Source organism: Sesamum indicum, linkage group LG8 (assembly GCF_000512975.1).
Source record: "Sesamum indicum cultivar Zhongzhi No. 13 linkage group LG8, S_indicum_v1.0, whole genome shotgun sequence".
Lineage (NCBI taxonomy): Eukaryota > Viridiplantae > Streptophyta > Magnoliopsida > Lamiales > Pedaliaceae > Sesamum > Sesamum indicum.
In genome coordinates this window covers 8,727,378-8,740,711 of record NC_026152.1, presented here as the reverse complement: position 1 = coordinate 8,740,711, position 13,334 = coordinate 8,727,378, and the positions used below count along the sequence as shown (strand labels likewise).

Sequence of the window (13,334 nt, the reverse complement as noted above, 5' to 3'; positions counted from 1 at the left end):
TCTTCCTTTCAACGTCCTTCCAACTCCTTCACACATTGAGAATGAAGCAATCTGAGCACTCGCCAGCCTTCGTGCCAGGTATTCATGGGGTGGAATCATCTCACCACCATCATCATCTTCATCTGTTTTACCATCATGCACTCCATCATCATCATCGTTATGTGCATTCCACAAGCTCCTTCTTGATCTTTTCTTCTGAATCTTGGACCAGTCCGGAACGTCCACCGGAGCTGATGACTGATGACGCCCCACCCACCCGGCGTCGGAGCACTCCACGGTGGCTCTTGGGATGGACGACGAGGAGGAACTACATACGATGGTGTTTCGTGTCTTTGAGTTGGAGTTTGCGAGTACTGAGGCGGCTTCTCTTCTCGTTTTCATAATACCCCATACCTCTTCTTCTTGAAGTTGTTCAGTTTCCCAAAACGCCCCTCCGCCGAAGCCTCCACTCCTGTCGTCCATTTCCGGCGCACAAGGAAGAAACCTGGAATGCGGCGGAAACCCAGCAGGGCACTATATACTATATAGAGAGAGAGGAGGAAAGGAAGTGTCTGTTGGTGGGGGGATAAAAGTATTAATGTTTCTGGGGAATCAAAAGTGATTAATGTGGAAAGAAATGGCAGATATGAATAAGAGAAAGTAGAAAGTAAACAAGTATTTGGGGGTCAAACGTAAATAAATGAAAGATGATGTAATGAGAATCCGAGTTACAGACAGACCCTACTCCTCTGGAATCCCAACCGATATATGTTCCACATTAGGTTTTCTCCTTTTTCACATTGGTCAAGATGAAGATGATTTCCAAGGAAGCCCAACAAATTAATTATACGAATATACTTATCGTATAATTAATATATAATTTAAAAAATAGTAATTAGTCGCATACCAAGTATATTATTATTTGCTTTGATTGGGCCAAATGAGTCTGAGAATCTTTCAAAATATTGCTATATATAGTTTCATGTCCAAGGTTTGAAAATCAGTCAAAAGAAATAATTACGTACGCTTTAAGTATATTTCATTTGCGTATGTATTTGAATAGAAAATTATTGAACAAAACGTAATCAAAGAAAATTGAAAAGAATAAATGTATTGAAAGAATTTTAGTTTTTCTCAATTTAAATTTGTTTATTTTAAGACCCACGCGTTTAATAAAATAGTATAAATTAATAAAAAAAATGTTTAAGTAAGGGGAAAATCCACAAGGAAAGAGAGGCTGGGAATAGAACTGAATAAAAGCGTTTGTGACAGCCGACGTCGTTTAGTGGGAAAGGTAAAAGAATAAAAATTATAAGATAAAAGTTGAGAAGATGTATGATGTGAGGGGAGTGTCATTTTCTCACTTGGCCAAAAAACACACTCCCCTCTCTTTCCACTCCAACCAGCCATTATATTATTTATACCTTTATATAATTAAAAAATATTTTTTTTGATATCTTCAATTTGTTAATTTTTCAATTTCAACACTAACATATCTATCACACATACATACACTCAAGATTTTGTATCCGAACCATTGAGTTGTTTTTTGAGAATTTCTCTATTCATTATATTATGATGAGATAGTCACTATTATGATGAGATAGATCAGTGACGTGACCGACTCAGAATTATGGCACCCAAAACAACAAGGAATAATAGTACCTTTTACAATAATTATAAATGAGACTGTCTTTCACCACATACTTGTTTTCCCTTTTTTGGTAAGATGTAGATTATAAAAAATGTGGGTCATGCAAATGCAAATGCTGCACAAAGGGAGTCATCAGCAAGTGGGATTTCAATTTCGAGCATTTCATAAAGTGGGATCCAAGCAACAACTTAATAATTGGACAAAAATCAGCACATCAAATCATACCTTTCTTTCCTATCTTGAAGCAGTCAAATAAAGTTGAGTCCAATTTTTTTGAGCACAAAATGCACAATACACTTTATGAAGAATACAATTTATTGTTGGAGATTTCTTTAGTTGGGGTGAAAGGGTGTGCACTAAATGTGCTCCCCATATCCCATCTCCCCACAGTTGCAACCACCACTCTACTACTCTTTTTAGTCATAAAAATATCAAGTGCAATTTTTATGGTTGTGTATTGACTGACTAAGCTATTACCAAAATTTAACATGATATTTATCGCCTTAAATGGCCTCCACTGAAAAATTTAGACCGCTAACATTAGTCTAGATCTTCGATGCATATAAAAAATGCATGGAGTATAAGAAATTATAGTTAGTTAGTTATGTATGTTTGGAAATATGCAAATCTTGATAGTATGTGTCGTTTTAAGTTACCATTATTTGTTCAATTTTTATGAAAGGGTGTTTTTGTGTTACATTAAACCCCATGAAGTTGAACAGCATTTCTCTAAATGGTGGGCGTTCAGTACACATTCAAAAGCCCAAGGCACCAACAAAGTGCATACTGCATGGCATTGGAGTTGAGTTGAGCGATTGCGGCCTGTTCTTTTTTTATTATCAGGTTGGGTGTTGGCACGTGAATGAGTTGCCTTTTCTGATTGATGAAGATGGACGGGCATTGGGGCTATATCTGCGCCATTTCTAAAATAAATACAAAGGTATCGTATCTAAGAAATAAATTAAGCGTCACCCGGATTTAACATCTTTTGCTTTTGAGCTTTAAAATTAAAGGATAATTAAACCCTTTTTTCTACATGTATATTTTATGTGATCTCGAAAATTACAATAGTACCTCATTTGTTTTCATTTAATAAATAGATCATTTTATTAGTCAAAATTAAGCGATTTGTTGATATATCAGTGAAAAATTGAATGAATTTGTACTTATATCTAATTGATTTATTGCATGTAAAGACCAAACTACCTTATATATTTTCATACGCTAATCCATTGGGGGAAGTATATCTTCCTTCTTATAAGAAATAGTGGATATAATTTTTTAAATCACAGTAAATTTACTTATAATCATATAATGTTTTAAGGGAGAAGAATGTAAATATTTCTAAAATATAAGGAAGGACGATCAGATCAGCGCAACAACCATCCACAAATATGACTATGAAATTTGTTATTATTGAGAGACATTCAATTTGAGCTATAATTATTGTTTAAGATAAGAGTTCATAATCACAAATTCACTAAAATATAAAATAAACGAAATTCATATTTCATAATAAATTATGAGGATCACATAAGGAGGTGTAAATTTTTGCAATATTGGAAAATTTATGGAGAAGTGGATTTTAGTTTTAGCAAGCCTGGCTGGGCCAAGCCATGACGGTGAGAAGCCGTGAGCCTGAGGTTGGGTTGGCCCAAAATCACTTCAAAGTTGAAAAATCCGCCGCGCCACCACCATTTTTCCCGCCTCTCATTCCCTTATTTTAAAACCTTACCTCCGCTCTTCTCTCCAATCGCATTCGCGATCCTCTTCTGCAGATTCTAGGGTTTAAAGAATTCAATTTCTTTTTTCCTTTCTAATACGCGACTTGCATTCCGCTCACCATGAAAGCCAGAGTTCGAAGCAGCGCTCTCAGATCTCCCACGACAACGCCGTTATTTTACACATACCTAAAGCCGGGAGCCCTTGCTCAGCTCAGATACTCGAAAATCACCGCTAGATCCAGAGAAATCGGTGCTCAGACTCTTGTTGCTCTGTCTCAACTCAATCCGAGTTCGGATTCGGCATTTCCACAGCCACGCTTGGCAGATTTAGCCATGAATGGAGCTCCGTGTTTCAATTTGAGAGTCACCAAGTACCCCCGGTGCCTCCAGCGCAAGAAGCTTATTGCTGTGACGCCGTTTTTTTCTGAGACTCACTCATGATATTTTTATTATTTTTTTTAGTTTTTAACTCTAAATTGTTCATCAATGACGTAGGTTAAAAATCGAAAACATGTGATTTTTGGGATTTTATCAATTTAGTGTATGAAGGTTAGTTTTACTTTCATGTAATTTATACAAAGAAAGGTGTAGAAAAAATTGGGATGAATAAAATGAGTAATTCGTCTTCTTCTACATGTTGAGTTTAGTTTCTGCATGAATCTGTTGGTCTACCTTTGGTAATTGTGGTTGTCAAACAGTTAAAATTTACATGTTCAAAACCCTGTATAGTTATGATTGACAGCACAGAAAGATTAAATTAGGCTTGATGAATGCTCATTAAACCTACTTCCTTATCCGGGACTGATCAGATGGATTGCAATGGTATATGCGAGGTAACTAATTATCAGCTGAAGCAGTTCGCTAAAAGGCAATGGTTTATTGGTAAGATTCGTAGCGGGCACTTCAATTGGTTCCCTCTTTGTGCTGATTATGCCCAAAGAAGATCTACTTTATGATCTGCTGCTAAGTATACACTACTAAATTTAGAACTGATGTATCATAAACACTCATATTGTTAGCTTATGGTAAACTGTGAAGTCGACAAATGCAAAGGCCAAGCAAGCACTGATACAAAGAATTGTCATACACGCAACATTCACTACATTACTGCAATACCACCATGCCTGTCACAAGAAGACCCTTTATGAACGAGATGCAAAAGCAATTATCTTGTGTGAAACTGAATTGAGATGACCCTTAGATGAATAATTTATGCATCTTCCATTTTTCATATTATTAGCATGCTAGGAAAACAAAGTCATGTATGGTGGTCAGCTATGGAACATACAATTCAAGAAGCACAAACAAGAATTGGAGGAAAAATATATATATATATATATTAAAGGTAAGGAAGATGTCCTTATGTTACAAAATAAATGGCCCTCATCTTTCACTAAGTTTGTACGCTGATGAGAATCACAATCAAGATGTGTCTATGCCGAATTACTTTTCACGACAAACATGATCAGGATAAAACGATGTTGCCCACAAAGTAGGGAAGCATAATTATGTGGGAACAGGAAATCAGGAAGTTTACTTAGACCAAAGCATTGGCTCCAGAAACAATCTCCAGAATCTCTCCAGTAATTTTTGCTTGACGCTCTCTATTGTAAATTCTAGACAAAGTTCTCTTCAACTCCACGGCATTATCAGTGGCATTGCTCATGGCACTCATCCTAGCCGCAAGTTCACTGGCTAATGATTCCTGCAGTGACCTCAAAATTTGACTGTTCAAGTAAAGAGGGAGCAGGGCATCAAGAATCTGAACTGGATCCTGCTCGAATTGCAAGATTGGCGAAAAATCAGCAGTCTGAGTCCTCACAACATCTCTCTCCACCGTCAACTTTCCTTCCTTGGTTGTCAGCCTGAAGAACTCATCCTCAGCTGCATCAACACACACTCCATTCACATCACATATTTCTCCCTTTGGTGATAATGGAAGCAAAGTGTGAATCACTGGATCTGACTTCACCAAGGACACGAACTTGGTGTACAGAAGCTCAACCTTATCAACCTCTTCACTTACAAACAGCGAGAAAACATCATCCGCAATCGCCTGGGCTTCTTTAGCAGTGGGAAGAGAGCTGCCCTCAAGGAACTTGTCCACAGGGATATAAGGCCTACGGATAAAATACGAGTTTCCCTTCTTACCAACACTGATCACAGTGTAATCAAGGCCAAGTTCCTTGAGCTCTCTAATACGAGCCTCAGCCTTTTTGATGATTGCATTATTGAATCCACCACAGAGCCCACGATCACCGGTTACCACAACCAGAGCAACCTTCTTGACTGGTCTAACCTTAGTAAGTGGAATATCAATATCCTCCGTTTGGAGCTGCTCATTTATGTTGTAAAGAACTCCAACCAGAGTTTCCGAGAAAGGCCTGGCATTGACCACAGCTTCTTGTGCCCTTCTCACCTTGGCAGCGGCCACAAGCTTCATGGCCTCAGTGATTTTCTGTGTATTCTTCACAGAATCAATACGATCACGAAGTTCACGGAGACCACACTGAATCTGAGTAGAAGTCGATGATCTAGAAGGGCTGGAAGCGTTTGAACTCGGAAGCTGAAAAGGGCTGATAAAGGAACGAGAAGAGAGGCCAGAAGGGTCGGAAAGAGAAGGTTTTGAGGATACCCACATTGTGAGATGAGAGCTCGACATAGTCTTGTGCAACTCTTTCGAAGCTCTGCAAGAAAAGCTATCAATGGAGGAAGAGGCAACAAATGAATGTTGCTTGGTTTTGTTTCAAGATTTTTTCTCTCAAAAACTCGTTATCTCTCAGTTTTGTGATGCAGGTTTGAGTGGGAAGAGTGGCAAGAAACGAGAGGTGGAGAGAGAGAGAGAGGATGAGGTTTTAAGATAAGGTTTTTGAATTGAAGGGTGCGGTTGGAAAGAAACACTAGTGTTTCTTTGGGAAGTTAATGTTAATGATTTTGATCTTAAAATCCTTGTGATGGAGATATAATGTGGTGGCGGGTGTTTTTACAGGAATCCCAGTTGTAGTTTGTAGTTTGTACATATTCTGTCACTGATGGAATATGCGGCAAAATGCGTGTGTGATTCTCATTATTCTGTTTTTCTAATCCTGTCATTTGCAAATTGAATTTTGTTATATCCTCTATTATGAACACAAGCCACGTATATAAACTATTTCTTAAAGTAAGATGCATAACATAATCTTTGTCCACATTATGTATATATGTTAAACAAAACAAATGAAATAACAATTCAATCCCTAGTGTTAGAAGCTTTTTTCTCTATTGCAATAACCGTAAGGAAACAAACGAAAAGCATAATTTGGTAAAATAAGAGGGTGTTTTGGGCCGAGCTTTGTGTATGAGGAGTTGGTGTCCTGATGGGTAAGGCTAAGCGGTTTGGGGCGGAGCAGCGCAGGGCAAGTTTTCAAACTAACAAATAACCCAAAAGTTAGGGTTATTTTTGGGCCGGCATTTAAATCCCGTATTTTTATCAGATAATTTCCATTGTCAAAATAGGTTTCATTTCAATCAGTCAAATTCATGTTACGTTGTGCATTTAGTATTTAAATAAAAAAAAGACATGAATTACTAATTCAACTAATCACATGCGATAGAGCATCACGAGATTGAGTTGGGTTAAATGGCAATGTTATTGTCTTATTTGGGGCATATAACTGAGTTGACTCGGTTCGATTTGAATTTTGAGCTACAAATATTTTGTTCATAAACTCCAAGATTTTTTCTTTCTAATCTTATATACATATATATTATTTTTAAAATTTTTATATATTCAAAATTATATGAACTTTCATATTTAAAATTCATCGTATATCACAATAATTGACCAATATCGCATATTTTAATTTTAAATAATAATAAAATATGGCATTGCTGTTTATATTATCTAATCTCTATATAAATATAGACTTTTTGCTTTTTTTATTTGATTTTTATGAATTTAGTAAGATTTATTTATTTTTATAAATGATTAGTCGATTACCAATTAATTGACTCAAGTTATTTCATAGATTTATTAATACAAAAGTAGGGTATTGTGCTCCAACTCAAGCTTGAGCTAAAAAATAAAAAGTTTGATGTATATATTGGTAACATCGATTTATTTAAAAGGGTAATAAAATTAATTTTTTATTACAAGTCACACAATAAACACATACATTTTACTATATTCTAAAACTCCCAATACAATTATAAATATCTCATAAATTATTTATTAAACAAAGTTTACTATTCATTGATTTGACCACTAAATAGCCCGTGTCCCCAAAATTCTCCTTCTATCGAGGGTAAAATAACTAAATTTTGAACGTTCTCAAAATTTGACAATACTTGACCCAAACGTTGGTCTAGACCAAAAAATTTGTGTGATAAATTTGCTAAATATAATAATAAATTCGAGCTTGAACCACTAAAAATTGGTGGAGCTTAGCTCTAATTCGACTTGTTTACATCTTTAGTACGCTTCTTGGTTTTGAGAGGATTTTCTCTTTGTTATTGAGTACACGAAAAGAAAAGTTTAGATAGTTGAATTATGTATTGATTTGGTAGGTCAAATGTCGGAAAAATCACTTGTTTCTTATCCAAATAGATTTTGGGATCTCCAAGTTCAGGCACATCACATGGAGAGAATACTTATTAATCACTTTTTTCTAGTAGAAGATTCTTATATAGATATAAATGAAGATGCTATGGGCTTTGTCAAAATACAATAAGGATCCTTTCGCAATAATGTTTGGTATAATTATATATAAATTTATTTAAATTTAAAAAATTATATCTAATATCATTAATGTTTGTTTTTGTTTAATAAAAAAATCGACCCATTACTCAATTTATGAAATTTGTTGATATAGACAAAATATTTGAATAAAAATTTATATTTATGCCCAGTAGATTTATTGCAAGTCAAGCAAATCTTTTATGATTAAACTACTCTTATAAAGGTGAAAGATATACCTCCTCACATGCAGACATTCGTGTGTAAAGTTGTATAAGGGTAATTTAATCAGAAAAGATTTGTTTGACTTGTAATAAATCATTAATAAGTCAACTGAGGGTATATATAAATTTTTATTCAATTTTTTTGCTGATATCAAGAAATTTCGTAAATTTTGATTAACGGATAGATGTATTTATTAGTACTATATGTAATTTTTAAAACCATAAGAAAGTTTACGTGTAATTCCACTAAATTTTGGAGAAGGGCAGTGTAATTATTCAAAATAATAATGATAAAACTCTTTTTTATTTCAAATTTATTTATCCAGTTTAACTGAACAAGAAAATTTATGTCAGAGTTGAAAGTTTGTGTGATATTACACTATTAATTTATTATTATATGTCCGTTAATGCAAGATGAATAAAACGACTATATTCGAGACGGACAAAGTAAAGTGTCGGTAGCGCGGTAACTGACTGCTGATTGTCCTGTTCCGTCGATGTTAATTATATGTCTTTTTTACATAATATTCAATAGTGCAGGGATAGATCTTGCAACTTAAATAATTCAAATTAAATAAAGCTCTTCTCCTACTTGTATATAAAGAAAACAAATTAAATCCCTTTATCATTTACATTATTAAATATTTATTGTCATTATTATTGATGTGTGCTGGCCCTTCAATTGATTTTTTTTTGTTTTTTAATATAAGTATTATCATAGAATATCTTTTAAGTATATACATAATAAATTGAAAGTCCTAAATGCACTAAATGCCCCTAATTCTTTTAATTAATTATAAAATAAGTCAAAATTCGTGTTTTTTTTGTTTGAGTGGTTATGGCCCAATTTAAACTCGATTAAAACCCATATACGTATATGAACTCATACTAATTATCTGATCATTTTTAAATGTATAGTTCACATGAAATTGTACAACTACAAAAATTTACAAATACTAATCCTTTACGTGTCAAGTACAACACACACTCTACTTTCATCTGAATTTCTCCATCTTCAATTAATATTGTTCATATTTTATTTCATAATACATACACTCTAAATATAAAATATTTTTCTCAAGCGAATTCTATACATATGGCATGTACATAAAAAATAAAAATACGTATAGAAACTTGTGCAGCATCATTAATACAAAGTACAACATCATTATAGTAAGTAATACTGGGAAGCAAGATTCTTTTTACGCTTTTGCGATTACTTGTAACGCACAAGAAAGAGCGTAATTATGGGAATTCTTTATTACACTTGCTTTCTAGTTCACTAATGTTGCAATAATTGTTAGTACTAGTGGTTTCTAGGCCAAACCATGCTCCAATTATTGCCTACCTTGAGATTTGAGTTAGTGTGGTCACCAATCTTGAGATTATTTCACATACTTAACATTACATTTTCGATTGAATGTATTTCGTAATTTGAATTTTTGATGTATTGAATTAAATTTTATATTTGAATACATGAAATAATGTAATAAATTGAACATTACTTTTTTGACTACCTTATCAAAGGGAAAAAGTAAAAGACACTTCCATCTCACTGCAAGAGATCTTAGCAAAGTAGAAGAGAAGGTACCAAAAAATCAAGACATAAATTTGGTAGCATCAATGTGTGCTAGACTACTATTTGTAGTGTTGCATTGCACCATGCATATTTACATATCTTGATACAGGGAAAAAGAATTGATTAGTGACTATAATTTTAATAGTTATGGATTAAAAATCGTGGTAAATATTTTTTATTGATCACAATTAAATATCAATAATTGTTGCATGAATGTGGGTAATGATTATTTGTTACGATTATTTTGTTATTAACTATGATAATTAAGTATAGTTAAATAATGTATTTTTTTTTATAGTGCATGTGATGGTACCTCTATTTAACATTTCCTGAGGCATAAACTGTGTAATTTTGCATTAAAACTTGCACATATCATTTGGCAAACTGACAAAATTTAAGTCAATCAGCTTCTCAAAGTCCGGGGATTGTACATCAAATGCAGCAAAATGACAGATGTCGGAACGAGGCAAAAGCATCAGCCATACCATCAGGGCTCCCTTAAAGAAGGCAAGAAAAGCCAGATTCTTTGTCTGCAGCTTCACCCCTCATCTCAACATTATTTAAGGCACTGGTGACTGATACTTTCGGAAGAAAGCACAAAACTATTGATAATGTCTTCCAATTCCAGAGCTCTCTTCTTCTTCTCCTTCTTCCTTGCAATCCTCTACTTCTCAGCTTCTGCAGAAAATGAGGGGCCTGGCCTCGTTATGAACTATTACAGGGACTCCTGCCCACAAGCTGAAGATATCATCAAGGAACAAGTCAAGCTTCTCTACAAGCGCCACAAGAACACTGCTTTTTCTTGGCTCAGAAACATCTTCCATGACTGTTTTGTTGAGGTTGTACAATATGATGTACATTCAAGAGTTTGTTACTTTCTCATCAAACTTGTACTACTCATTCAAGAATTACAGTTCCTCTCTCTTTGTTTTGCAGTCATGTGATGCATCCCTATTGCTGGATTCCACGAGGAGGATGTTGTCGGAGAAGGAGACTGACAGGAGCTTTGGTATGAGGAATTTTAGGTATATTGAGACCATCAAAGAAGCTTTAGAGAGGGAGTGTCCTGGAGTGGTTTCCTGCGCTGATATTCTTGTTTTGTCTGCAAGAGATGGTATTGTTGCAGTAAGTTGATTTCACTACTCTTCTGCTTGCTTCTCACAGTTATGTGTGTATGCATCTGCTGTAGTTCTGCGAATTATGCTAAAGTCTTAACAAATCTCAGCATTGTGTGCAATTGTGCGTTTTTTGCAGCTTGGAGGGCCATACATCCCACTCAAAACAGGCAGAAGAGATGGTAGAAAAAGCAGAGCAGATATACTCGAACAGCACCTGCCAGACCACAATGAGAGCATGAGTGTTGTTCTTGAGCGGTTTGCTAACATTGGCATTGACACTCCTGGAGTTGTTGCTTTGCTAGGTATACATAATACATTGTACACTTAGAACTTATTACGTACTCATAAGCTACATATATAGATGGAGATGAAGTTAGGATTTCAGACTAATTCTCCACAATATGCTCCTCTAGGTGCTCACAGTGTCGGCCGAACCCACTGTGTCAAACTGGTTCACCGTCTGTACCCTGAAGTGGATCCGGCGCTCAATCCTACCCATGTTGAGCACATGCTGCACAAGTGTCCCGACGCAATCCCAGACCCTAAGGCTGTGCAGTACGTGAGGAACGATCGTGGCACACCGATGAAACTCGACAACAATTACTACAGAAACATATTGGACAACAAGGGCTTGTTGATTGTGGATCATCAACTAGCCACAGACAAGAGGACAAAGCCCTATGTCAAGAAAATGGCCAAGAGCCAAGACTATTTCTTTAGGGAGTTTGGTAGAGCCATCACCATTCTCTCTGAGAACAACCCTCTCACTGGCACAAAGGGTGAAGTTAGAAAGCAGTGCAATCTTGCAAACAAGCTCCATTGAAATCGCCTTTTGTTTTAAGCATCTGTGAGGAGAATGGAGTGAGCCTGAGAAAATAAATTAAATGCATGTGGGCTTTTCATCTCTAGATATTGTGGTTTGTTTCTTCTGGCAAGAAGTGTGTTTTGTGGGAGAGAGTGGCAAGAACGTGGTGATGGCTATGTTAATTACTGCACTGTTTTTATTGATGATTTCCCCTTTGTGTTAGGGTGTGGTTGATGGGTTCGGGGAATGTTGTATGTAAGGATTGGAGGTGGTGAATGTTAAGACAAGTTTACGTAGATCCGGCTCTGGAAGTGGAATCCACTGAAACGGTTGTTCGTCTCGAGAAAACTTGCATATCAAAGAAAAATCAAATAAGAGGCTGGTCTCGTAGAATTTCATTACGTTAAAACAAAGTCTCTTCTAACATCCAGAGATTTGGAATAAGCATATCTATCAATCTTCAACAGACACTTAAATCCTTCACATTCATTCAAGAAAGCGATCTTCGCTCAAAACCCTTCTTGCAAGCTGATTCGTCTGCTTTCTTGTTTTTGATGAATTGAAAAAATCATTCAAAATCACTGGAAGGTTCAAAATACCAAGTTTCGATGTTACAAAAAGGTTCTTGGAGGAATTGGGAAGGTGGGATAATACCATCTCAATACAACAACCACGAATTTTCTTGATTCTCCAACGGGGCCATTTTCCCCAAAATTCTTTGGCACTAAGCTTCAGGGTCTTGATTTTTGATCCATGCGGAAGCTAAAAGAGAAATCAGCCTTGAAAATGGCTTTGTCAATCTTTGCATTATCCAAAATAAGAACTGCATATATATTTTAAGGCTAAAACTTCTGCTGCCGCCATTGAATCTTGAGCCCAAATTCGCTCACTTTCACACAAAATACTCGTACCTTCATGATTACGAATGAAATAAGCAGCCATTCCTCTTGCGGCGAAAATGCAATCACTATTAACCTTAAGCCATCCTCCCAGTGGCGATAGCCATCTCTCAAAGGAAGAGGAAGTAGCTTTGATGCTTTTGAGCACTTGAGCTTGTGAGTGTTCAACGGTGCGGACCTATGCAATTCGAGCAATGATTCGTCTGCTTTCTTGTTTTCACTTTGATTTCTATCCCATGAATAAATTTCTCAGTTTCTAAACTTCATAATCTTGGTACGAATATGTTAACAAGACTAATGAGTCATGACTCCTTTCCTCGTTTATGAAATATCTTGAGTTTTAGCTGTTGATCTGCCTTCCCGGCGGAGAAAATGACCTCGCCTGGAAAGGTGCTCGAGAGTGTAAGAAAGCGACCATGACATTTAACCTTGGATTCCATCTATTTATTAAAGTTTGATTCGGTCAAGAAAATGATATGTAGGGTAACATCCCTCACGCCAGGCCTTCTCTTTTTCAAATGAATGGGACTTACCGTGCAAACCCACTTATCACTTTGATTTGTCCTTATCTTTCACTAAAGATGCTGAAATAAAGTGGTTTCTCCTTCACCAGACATTAGAGATCGAAAGCTGAAAAT

At 35.7% G+C, this 13,334-nt stretch overlaps 4 protein-coding genes across 4 annotated transcripts; 2 read left to right on the top strand and 2 right to left on the bottom strand.

Moving 5' to 3' along the window:
* LOC105168595 lies at nt 4–806 on the bottom strand (the record flags this gene model as incomplete). Its single annotated transcript, XM_020696018.1, has 1 exon — nt 4–806. A coding segment is annotated over exon 1 (459 nt), but the record flags the coding sequence as incomplete, so codon positions are not given.
* Nucleotides 3,478–3,798, top strand: LOC105168594. The gene has a single exon (XM_011088729.1). It carries the CDS (start codon nt 3,478–3,480, stop codon nt 3,796–3,798), a length of 321 nt encoding a protein of 106 aa, XP_011087031.1.
* LOC105167988 (ATP synthase gamma chain, chloroplastic-like) lies at nt 4,669–6,258 on the bottom strand. Its single transcript, XM_011087886.2, has one exon. The coding sequence runs from the start codon at nt 6,017–6,019 to the stop codon at nt 4,895–4,897; it is 1,125 nt and encodes a 374-aa protein (XP_011086188.1). The 5' UTR covers nt 6,020–6,258; the 3' UTR covers nt 4,669–4,894.
* On the top strand, nt 10,401–12,145 carry LOC105167987 (peroxidase 42). The gene is made up of 4 exons (XM_011087885.2): nt 10,401–10,713; nt 10,811–10,999; nt 11,129–11,294; nt 11,406–12,145. The coding sequence occupies exons 1-4, from the start codon at nt 10,486–10,488 to the stop codon at nt 11,813–11,815; spliced, it is 993 nt and encodes a 330-aa protein (XP_011086187.1). The 5' UTR covers nt 10,401–10,485; the 3' UTR covers nt 11,816–12,145.

Coding starts and splice junctions, on each gene's coding strand:
- LOC105168594 (XM_011088729.1), top strand. CDS start 3,478: ATGAAAGCCAGAGTTCGAAGCAGCGCTCTCAGATCTCCCACGACAACG.
- LOC105167987 (XM_011087885.2), top strand. CDS start 10,486: ATGTCTTCCAATTCCAGAGCTCTCTTCTTCTTCTCCTTCTTCCTTGCA. Junction 10,714..10,810: donor TCCATGACTGTTTTGTTGAG/GTTGTACAATAT, acceptor TTTGTTTTGCAG/TCATGTGATGCATCCCTATT. Junction 11,000..11,128: donor CAAGAGATGGTATTGTTGCA/GTAAGTTGATTT, acceptor CGTTTTTTGCAG/CTTGGAGGGCCATACATCCC.
- LOC105167988 (XM_011087886.2), bottom strand. CDS start 6,019: ATGTCGAGCTCTCATCTCACAATGTGGGTATCCTCAAAACCTTCTCTT.